This window comes from Nerophis lumbriciformis, linkage group LG32, assembly GCF_033978685.3.
Source record: "Nerophis lumbriciformis linkage group LG32, RoL_Nlum_v2.1, whole genome shotgun sequence".
Lineage (NCBI taxonomy): Eukaryota > Metazoa > Chordata > Actinopteri > Syngnathiformes > Syngnathidae > Nerophis > Nerophis lumbriciformis.
In genome coordinates, this window is record NC_084579.2 from 21,074,573 (window position 1) to 21,085,532 (window position 10,960).

The 10,960-nt window shown below is 37.5% G+C and overlaps 1 protein-coding gene across 7 annotated transcripts in view; it reads left to right on the forward strand.

The window, feature by feature from the left end:
* ptpn13 (protein tyrosine phosphatase non-receptor type 13) overlaps positions 1-10,960 on the forward strand; it is a 141,885-nt gene that overhangs the window by 120,614 nt on the left and 10,311 nt on the right. For all 7 annotated transcript variants that reach the window (XM_061926899.2, XM_061926900.2, XM_061926904.2 and 4 more), the window contains 4 exons: positions 2,669-2,758; positions 6,120-6,220; positions 6,297-6,352; positions 6,440-6,498. In XM_061926899.2, the coding sequence (XP_061782883.1) occupies positions 2,669-2,758; positions 6,120-6,220; positions 6,297-6,352; positions 6,440-6,498 (306 nt within the window). The remainder of the gene's footprint in view (positions 1-2,668; positions 2,759-6,119; positions 6,221-6,296; positions 6,353-6,439; positions 6,499-10,960) is intronic.

The following is a 10,960-nucleotide window of genomic DNA, read 5'->3' on the forward strand; positions in this document are numbered from 1 at the left end:
AGGTGGAATTCTTAACCATTTTTGCTTGATGTACAGCTTAAGTTGTTCAACAGTCCGGTTCTCCGTTGTGGTATTTTACGCTTCATAATGCGCCACATATTTTCAATGGGAGACAGGTCTGGACTACAGGCAGGCCAGTCTCGTACCAGCACTCTTTTACTACGAAGCCACGCTGTTGTAACACGTGCAGAATGTGGCATGGCATTGTCTTGCTGAAATAAGCAGGGGTGAAAAAGACGTTGCTTGGATGGCAACATATGCTGCTCCAAAAATGTGGACTCGTCAGACCACAGAACACTTTTCCACTTTGCATCAGTCCATCTTATATGAGCTCGGGCCCAGCAAAGCCGGCAGCGTTTCTGGGTGTTGTTGATATATGGCTTTCGCTTTGCATAGTAGAGATTTAACTTGCACTCACAGATGTAGCAACGAACTGTAGTTCTGAAGTGTTCCTGAGCCCACGTGGTGATATCCTTTACACACTGATGTTGGTTTTTGATGCAGTACTGCCTGAGGGATCGAATGTCACGGGCATTCAATGTTGGTTTTCGGCAGCGCAGTGATTTCTCCAGATTCTCTGAACCTTTTGATGATATTACGGACCGTAGATGGTGAAATCCCTAAATTTCTTGCAATAGCTCGTTGAGAAATGTTGTTCTTAAACTGTTCGACAATTTGCTTTCATGGAAGCTGCTTTTATACCCAATCATGGCACCCACCTGTTCCCAATTAGCCTGTTCAAATTAAGTGTTTGATGAGCATTCCTCAACTTTCTCAGTCTTTTTTTAAACATGTTGCAGGCATCAAATTCCAAATGAGCTAATATTTGCAATAAATAACTACATTTACCAGTTCAAACATTAAATATCTTGTCTTTGCCATCTATTCAATTGAATATAGGTTGAAAATGATTTGCAAATCATTGTATTCTGTTTTATTTACGATTTACACAACGTGCCAACTTCACTGGTTTTGTAGATAAAAGTATGAAAAACCATATGAAGGCAGAAGAATCTAAAAAAAAATTTGCATGAATAGAAGAAAACAACAAAAGTTCCAAAATCCTTTATCCCCCATTTTCCTTATGTCTCTGGCCAAAGTCACAAGTAAATATGCACACAATGGCTAATTTCTAGGATATAATCTTTGGGCACCTAATGATTAGATTCAATTCTGATTCCTTTGGTGACGATTCGATTCAGAATCGATTGTAGTGTCAACAAACTGATTCTTGCTATGTATTATTTGGTATAACAATTGGAATGAAACCTTTTCAAGACAGGCTACAGGTTAAAAATATATATATTTTTGTGCAACCCTATTAATTTCTGTTTTGATTTCAGTTCTTTTGACAACTGCTTATGTCGACGTCAGTCAGCCAGTCTAGGGGCCGCTAAAATTACGAGTATATTTACCTCCATTTTCAGGTGCTGAAAGTAATTGGACAATAGGCATAATTGTATTTTAGACAGGTCTGTCAGGCAGCATGAAATAAACACCAAATGCTTCATTCCATTGGCATCCATACATGCCCATGCTGCATACTTGCCAACCCTCCCGGATTTTCCGGGAGACTCCCGAAATTCAGAGCCTCTCCCAATAACTTCCCGGGACAAATTTTCTCCCGAAATTCTTGCGGACCTGAGTGACGTGTCGACAGCCTGTTTTCACGTCCGTAAAGCAGTTCGTCTGCCGTAAACAGCAATGTTGTGACACTCTTAAACAGGACAATACTGCCATCTACTGTACATGCATATGTGACAATAACATCTCGGGCTTTTAGAGAGTGCAGTGCACAACTGCGCACACAACAAGAAGACAAAGCAGAATGCATCATCAGAGAGGGTTTTCAGCATGGTTAGAAAAATAGTGACAGAGAATAGAAAAAGGATGGACAATTCAACCCTTAACTCAACAATGAGTAGATGAGTGTTATGTGTGTGTATATGTGCAAATAAATGAACACTGAAATTCAAGTATTTTTCTTATTTATATATATATATATATATATATATATATATATATATATATATATATATAATAACATTTATATATATATATATATATATATATATATATATATATATATATATATATATATATATATATATATATAGCTAGAATTCACTGAAAGACCAGTATTTCTTATATATATATATATATATATATATATATATATATATATATATATATGAAATACTTGACTTGGTGAATTCTAGCTATATATATATATATATATATATATATATATATATATATATATAGCTAGAATTCACTGAAAGTCAAGTATTTCTTATATATATATATATATATATATATATATATATATATATATATATATATATATATATGAAATACTTGACTTGGTGAATTCTAGCTATAAATATACTCCTCCCCTCTTAACCACGCCCCCAACCACGCCCCCCCGGGACCATCCCCCCCTCCATCTCCCGAAATCGGAGGTCTCAAGGTTGGCAAGTATGCCATGCTGTAACTCATGATGTGGTATGATTTAAATACTCATCCCACCATTCTAATATAAGTTGGTTTTATCATGCCAAACAATCTGATTCCACTAAATTGGAGGCTGTTTTTTAGATTTCTGGCAAAGTCTTGATTCTGCGTTCGTACCAGTCGTTTGTAATAAAGTGTTCCATGTTGTTTTCAGATCTTAGTGAGGACAGCGGCGTGAAGACCAAGTTTGGTAGTCTCCACAAGAGGCTAAAAAGCAGCAGCTTCCCTAAGTTACCACCAACAGGTAAAAAATAGCAAAGACAAGCAAAAGGTAAATAATTGGAAGTGTCTCAAATACAAGACAACTCTGAAAAAGACGGGTTGTCTTTTATGCTGGGTTGAGAAATGAGATGCAAAACAGCAATTGGTGCCAAAAAACTTATTTTCTTCCTGTCGATCACACACACCAGCGACATAGGGAACATGTTCTCAAATTTGCAATGAAATTTGCATCGTAACAAAGGAGTTACAATGATAATGGTGCCCAATAACTATGAAATAGATCTTTACATACTGCACAGTTTGCCACTTGTTATTTCACTGATATTCAAAACAAAGGCATGATTCAGTTTTTCCAACAGGACTGCGATCTTTTTGTGGTAGTGGTGGGTTGGAGAGTGGCATGGATGGGGTAATGACATCCACTAATTTGCATAGTTGGCAGTGGCACATTTTCTTTGTAACAAATATGTTTAGAACTGTGAATGAACTTTCTCTGTCGCTTCTTTTTGTCGTTAAAAGTATCAAACAAGACAGAGAGAGTGCTTTTAGACGGAGGAGGGGCCCACAGCAGCACATTGAAAAGAGCAATACTTGCCTATGACAAAGTTTCTGTCGGAAAGCTCACAATGTTTTACATGTTTATGTATCTGTTTCATTGATAATATTTTTTGTCAGGTGTTAAGATTTTACGCTTTGTTCGCCAGTCTTTGATTGCACCACACTTATGTGCTATGAGAGGCAATAGTGAAACCTAGTGATGGGTTGATGAGGCGTCATGAAGCGTTTCGACACATTGCAAAACTGTATTGATACTGTGTCGATACTGTGTCACTAAATACTGACATCTGCTGGACATCAAAAATCCCTACAGGCAACCTATGGACCGACTCAACTGGCACTGATTTTATGACCTAGTACAGTGGTTCTCAAATGGGGGTACGCGTACCCCTGGGGGTACTTGAAGGTATGCCAAGGGGTACGTGAGATTTTTTTTTAAATATTCTAAAAATAGCAACAATTCAGAAATCCTTTATAAATATATTTATTGAATAATACTTCAACAAAATATGAATGTAAGTTCATAAACTCAGTGAAGCACAAGCTCAGGTTTGTCACTGAAATGTCTGTCAAAAAGAACTGTGAAAAGAAATGCAACAATGCAATATTCAGTGTTGACAGCTAGATTTTTTTGTGGACATGTTCCATAAATATTGATGTTAAAGATTTTTTTTTTGTGAAGAAATGTTTAGAATTAAGTTCATGAATCCAGATGGATCTCTATTACAATCCCCAAAGAGGGCACTTTAAGTTGATGATTACTTCTATGTGTAGAAATCTTTATTTATAATTGAATCACTTGTTTATTTTTCAACAAGTTTTTAGTTCTTTTTATCTTTTTTTCCAAATAGTTCAAGAAAGACTACTACAAATGAGCAATATTTTGCACTGTTATACAATCTAATAAATCAGAAACTGATGACATAGTGCTGTATTTTATTTATTTATCTTTTTTTTTTTTCAACCAAAAATGCTTTGCTCTGATTAGGGGGTACTTGAATTTAAAAAAAATTCACAGGGGGTACATTGCTGAAAAAAGGTTGAGAACCACTGACCTAGTATATACAACAATATAAACCAAGTCATTGTATTTCATTTAGGATTATTTAATAACTTAATTTAAATAAAAATATATTTTTTGTCTTTTTTAGATGCAGTCAATAAATAATGTGAACATGTATCATAACATGGAAATCTAAGAGAACGTGTTGTGAATGAGGATGCTTGTGGACCTGGAATTTTTTTTTTTTTTTTTTTTACACATTTTTATTTTAAAAAAAAACAGTTTTTCTAACGTATTCAATTTTAGACGCTTTCTCTTCTTAGTTATTATTTCTCCGGCTGTAGAAAAGACCCGCTCACAGGGCACAGAGGAGGCGTCAGTGCGACACAGTTCGCGTATCGGTCACGTGACCAAAACAGCTCATGATCGGTCACGTGACTTTCTAAAAGCGGTACGCGCACCGACACAGGGTTTCGCTCTATGAGCTCGACGCATGCGCCGATGCATCGGTGTTGCCGGACCCATCACTAGTGAAACCTATTCATAACTTTCTTCAACCCTTCCACAGCTTAATAAGTCCAATTAAAGTCAAACTACTGTTTTCTTTACTTTAACATACATTACATATTTATACTTTTGCTACCCTGACCCAATTACTCTCCTCCTTCCGATAGCATCTGCATTTTAGTCTCCATAAGTCTCTTCACTAGATTTATCCTTAGTTGCTTTTTTTGAAAAAGAGTCTTTAGAGAGGCAGATTCGTATTTTTTTAACACTGATACCTCCTGTAACATCTTTTTGTGAGATACAGTCTGGTGTGCCGTGGGAGATTATCTAATTTCACCCATTTGGGTTACAAATATTTTTTGCAAACCTGTAATTATAGTCTGCAAATTATGTGTTGTTGTTGAGTGTCAATGTGACACTCTTCCATATCAGTAGGTGGCAGGTGGTAGCTAATTGCTTTGTAGATGTTGGGAACAGCGAGAGGCAGCGTGCAGGTAAAAAGTTGTCTAATGCTTTAACGAAAAATAAACAATACGTGAGTGCCCCTAAGAAAAGGCATTGAAGCTTAGGGAAGGCTATGCAGAACAAAACTAGAACTGAACTTGCTACAAAGTAAACAAAAACAGAATGCTGGACGACAGCAAAGACGTACTGTGGAGCAAAGACGAAAATGTCTTTAATGCTAAAACAAAGTAGATGCGGGAAATATCGCTCAAAGGAAGACATGAAACTGCTTCAGGAAAATACCAAAAAAAGACAAAAAGCCACCAAAATAGGAGCGCAAGACAAGAACTAAAACACTACACACAGGAAAACAGCAAAAACTCAACATAAGTCACGGCGTGATGTGACAGGCCGTGACAGTACACCTACTTTGAGACAATAGCTATAGTGATGCATGGTTGGTTATGGTTTAAAGTCATATCCAACAATTGCGACGACGACTTTTTACTGTCAACTGAGTTTTGTTTTTTAATAATTTCTGCTGGTGATGTGCCTCCGAATTTTTTCAACACAAAAATGTGCCTTGGCTCAAAAAAGGTTGAAAAACATTGTTAACTAGCAGTTACTCAGTCCCATTATAAATTGTTAATTAGTGAATGAGGGTAAACAGGCCATGCCAAATCTATTTGAGGAAGTTCAAATGTATTTGTTACAGCCCACTCCAAATAATGTAATGAAGATATTTGTCGTTTATCTAGTTTTCTCAAAAAATATTGATAAAGAAGAAGTTGTCTTATATTGAGGGTTTTCTTATATCCAGGTTAATTTGGTGATACAGTTGTGTTTGACACTCTTTCTGCATTTGTGACAGACTACAACGAAGAGCCGCCCCAACAGAAAAGGGTGCGCAGCGGCGAACACTCCGAGGACACGGACTATGACGGCTCCTCCTTACCCGAAGACTCGCCTGAGGTGCAACTCGAAGTCATAAGTGAAACAGTTCACATTTGTCTTTGCATTTAGTTCAACCCCTTTCTTTTTTCTTTAGAGTTCACGCAAAGTTGAATGTTTAGAGCAGAGCGTGGACGGACCCAGCAATGAAAAGTAGGGTTTTACTTTTGGAAAGTGGACACAACTGTGTTTGAAATTAGGTAATTTCATCTCCATTCTCTGTTTTTGCTGAATTGTCAGTCAGCCAGAAGACGATGACGTCATCACGTGGGAAAGTGACGAGCTGCCTGTTGAAAATGGTGAATTTCTTATTTTGTTTAAAACAATTACAAACATAGCATGTTTAGTATTTTAGTCCATTAAGTTCTCCTTCTATCTATACTATTAAGAGAAGCTAAATTGTGGGTGTTTTTTATCTTAATTATTTCATAAAGCAATCTAATATTACTTATTCTATTTTGTTCTATTTATAAATGAACAAAATGTAAGTAAACTAAAGATGTGTCAACATGTAAAATGTAGGGATGTCCGATAATGGCTTTTTGTCGATATCCGATATTCCGATGTTGTCCAACTCTTTAATTACCGATACCGATATCAACCGATACCGATATCAACCGATATATACAGTCGTGGAATTAACACATTATTATGCCTAATTTGGACAACCAGGTATGGTGAAGATAAGGTACTTTAAAAAAAAAATTAATAAAATAAGATAAATAAATTGTCCAGGGTGTACCCCGCCTTCCGCCCGATTGTAGCTGAGATAGGCTCCAGCGCCCCCCGCGACCCCAAAGGGAATAAGCGGTAGAAAATGGATGGATGGATGGAAATTAAAAACATTTTCTTGAATAAAAAATAAAGTAAAACAATATAAAAACAGTTGCATTGAAACTAGTAATTAATGAAAATTAGTAAAATTAACTGTTAAAGGTTAGTACTATTAGTGGAGCAGCAGCACGCACAATCATGTGTGCTTACGGATTGTATCCCTTGCAGACTGTATTGATATATATTGATATATAATGTAGGAACCAGAATATTAATAACAGAAAAAAACAACCCTTTTGTGTGAATGAGTGTAAATGGGGGAGGAAGGTGTTTTGGGTTGGTGCACTAATTGTAAGTGTATCTTGTGTTTTTATGTTGATTTAATACAAATTTAAAAAAATAAAAAACAATACCGATAATAAAAAAATGATACTGATAATTTCCGATATTACATTTTAACGCATTTATAGGCCGATAATATTGGCAGTCCGATATTATCGGACATCTCTAGTAAAATGTATATGGTGTATATGAATTATCAGTGATAGACATGGAGAATGGGTAGGAATAAATAAGCTCTGTTTGTATTCCTTTGCAGACATGTTTAATTGTGCAAACAAACCGTCTTATTGTAACTTCATAAGCATGTCTGAAACAAACATATCCATCATACCATCGTGAAAATGTACGTCATTTACCAGAATATGGTCAAGGTTTCCAAAAGGACTGAAATCTATTTGTGGTGGTGGTGGGTACGCGGGGGCCAATGACATAACGATGTAATTTGCAAAAACTGAGTAAAAAATATGATAAGTTAAAAAAAAGATTTCTTACCACATTTTGCGGCTTCTTTTTGTTGCCTTTTCGGATGGGGCAGGGTCTCTGAGCAGCGTTGCTCGTTGAGAATAGCAATACGGGCTTTCTTGTTGAAGTCGCCAAGTCTTTTCACTTGATGTGTCGCTTGTCCCTTTTTGGAAAAGGAGTATATACAAGAGTTTTATTCTCCTGCTCTGTCTTCTTATTCTCTGGCAGACCAGTTATAGTGTTTTGTATGTAACAGGTAGCACCAAATCTGTTTGTGGCGGTCCAAAGTTGGAAAACACTGTATGGCTGTTTGGTTTAAAAATAAGATAACCTGTGTATGTTTTTAGGGCTTGGCATTTTTTGTTTACACTTTGGATTAAGTGATTAAAATGCTTGGAATTAATACTTTATCTTTTAGTAAACATAACTGATATGCAGTGTTGGGACTAACGCGTTACTAAGTAACGCGTTACTGTAACGCCGTTAGTTTCGGCGGTAACTAGTAATCTAACGCGTTATTTTTTTATATCCAGTAACTCAGTTACCGTTACTACATGATGCGTTACTGCGTTATTTTACGTTATTTTTTAATGTAGTATCGGCTAGAAACAGAAGAAGTGTCGTCCTTCTGTCTCACAAGGAAAAGAAAAGGCGTGCTTTCCTCGACCGAGGAGCGGAGCGCAGGGGAGACGTTCCTCCAGGGCCTATGTACTTCGGGGCTAACACCCTTCACTTTACCCGGCAGTGGGTCTTTACAGCTCCGGACTCGAGGGTGAATGACGAGGCCGGCGGTTTGTTGCAATTTTGTGACTTTATTGGTGTCTTGCACGCAGCCATCCACCAAGCTAGAGCACCTGCACGCATCCACTGTTGCGCTCCCTCACCTCTCTCGCCCACTCACTCACTGACGTCACTCACCTCACATGCTGTCATTTCTTAAAGGGCCACACACACACACACACGCTACTCTCATAACAACTAAAAAGACATCATGGCGAAGCCAGAAGTCGAGTTACATGGAGACATTGTCACTACTTTTCTTTTGTCGAGCACAAAGAAAATAACATTTTAGTTAAATGTAAGTTGTGTCTTGGATCAAAGATCCCATCTACTTAAAGTTAAAGTGACAATGATTGTCACACACACACTAGGTGTGGTGAAATTATTCTCTGCATTTGACCCATCACCCTTGATCACCCCCTGGGAGGTGAGGGGAGCAGTGAGTAGCAACAGTGACCGCACCCGGGAATACTGCCCAAAACAGCAATTCAAATCTGCTGAAACAGCTACATAAATGTAAATGGGTTATACTTGTATAGCTTTTCTACCTTTTTCAGGAACTCAAAGCGCTTTGACACTATTTCCACATTCACCCATTCACACACACATTCACACACTGATGGCGGGAGCTGCCATGCAAGGCACTAACCAGGACCCATCAGGAGCAAGGTTGAAGTGTCTTGCTCAAGGACACAACGGACGTGACTAGGATGGTAGAAGGTGGGGATTGAACCAGTAACCCTCAGATTGCTGGCACGGCCACTCTCCCAACTTCGCCACGCCACATAAGCAACATGCTTTGACGAAGCTAGTAAAGAGAGACACAGACTCCGATGCCACTTCACCTCCACCTAAGGATTTTAACGGAGGGACTGCTAGCCAGGACAACATTGATAGAGCCATTGCAGCGTATGTGCTAGAAGACATGCAGGCTATTTCTACAGTGGAGTCACCCGTTTTCTGGCAGCTAAATAGCATGATACCGGCATCAAACAACAAATGGCACAGAAAACATGTTCCAAGTACCTGGACAGTGAGTACATAAACATGGAAAGCGAGCCAAAGAAAACACTCCAAACTCTGCCTCTGCTCATCATTGAAGGTACACACTGTCAATTCTCTTATATACTATTTCATTCTAGACTTCTAGAGTGTTTGATTATCACATCACTCTAAATGTATAGACTATAAAGTTCACAAACATAAAGTGGGCCAGGCCAATCTTTCATTTTCTCTAAACTAAAACTGGGGAAATGTGTAGAGTCTTCTGGGCTTCACTACAGTGTTGATCTCCTGAATACATGATTTTATTTCACAATTCCTTGAGAGAAAAAAAATGCCTGATTAGGCTTTGTGTATGTCATGTGTGCCTTCCTTGGGTGAAGCCAGCTTTACAGCTATGTTGTTACTATGCGGTTTGTTACTTATGTATGTTATGTTGGAGCTATTTAAAATAGTTTTGTCAATTTGTTGTGGCCTGAAATAAATTGGCCCTTTGAAACATATCTTTGTCTTTGTGTGTTGTATGTAGACCACATTGCTTAGCAGAGTTCAGTGATGCAAATGCATGTCAAGTTGATCAACACATTGTATTATTCTCCAGTGCAATAACAGTACTGAAACGAAGGCTAAAAGGGCATTAATGGGAGCCTTAAAAAAAGGAGAAAAAAATAAGTAACTAAATAGTTACTTTTCACAGTAACGCATTACTTTTTGGTGTAAGTAACTGAGTTAGTAACTGAGTTACTTTTGAAATAAAGTAACTAGTAACTGTAACTAGTTACTGGTTTTCAGTAACTAATCCAACACTGCTGATATGTAAATACAGCTTGGAATTTCCTCAGTTCTCAATGTACCACACAATTTTGTTTAAATAGGATAGGATAGACTTTGTGCAGGTGTTGCAGTTAATTAATTTGTCATTTTTAGCACACTATTGGCCTGATTTACCCAGATCTAAATATCTTGCACTAAATAGCGTGGGCAATCAATAAAATAACGTGTACTATTAGTGGGCGTGTTGCGTGTGATCTATTAAGACTGCGTGTGCAAATGAAAAGTGGCGTAGACCACTTTATTTAAATGAGGATTTTGCCTGTACTTTACGGGGGATCATCACGGAGACACTCATTTATGGCATGTCCCTGTTACAATGCTCCTACCTGTGATGTTTTGCTATGCTTTCTATCAAGCAGCAGCCATCTGCCACTTTTAATGGGCATTTTAGAAGCAATCGTGTAGTGCATCTAGATTGACACTTATTTTATTTTATTTTTTTCTTGGTTTTACCTCTGAAGGTGCATGGGAGAGAGGCTGCACTACTGTGCTCAAGATGCATAAAATGCATACTTCAAGATTTTGTTTTCATATAGGATATACTGTATGTTTTAGTAATATATTTTA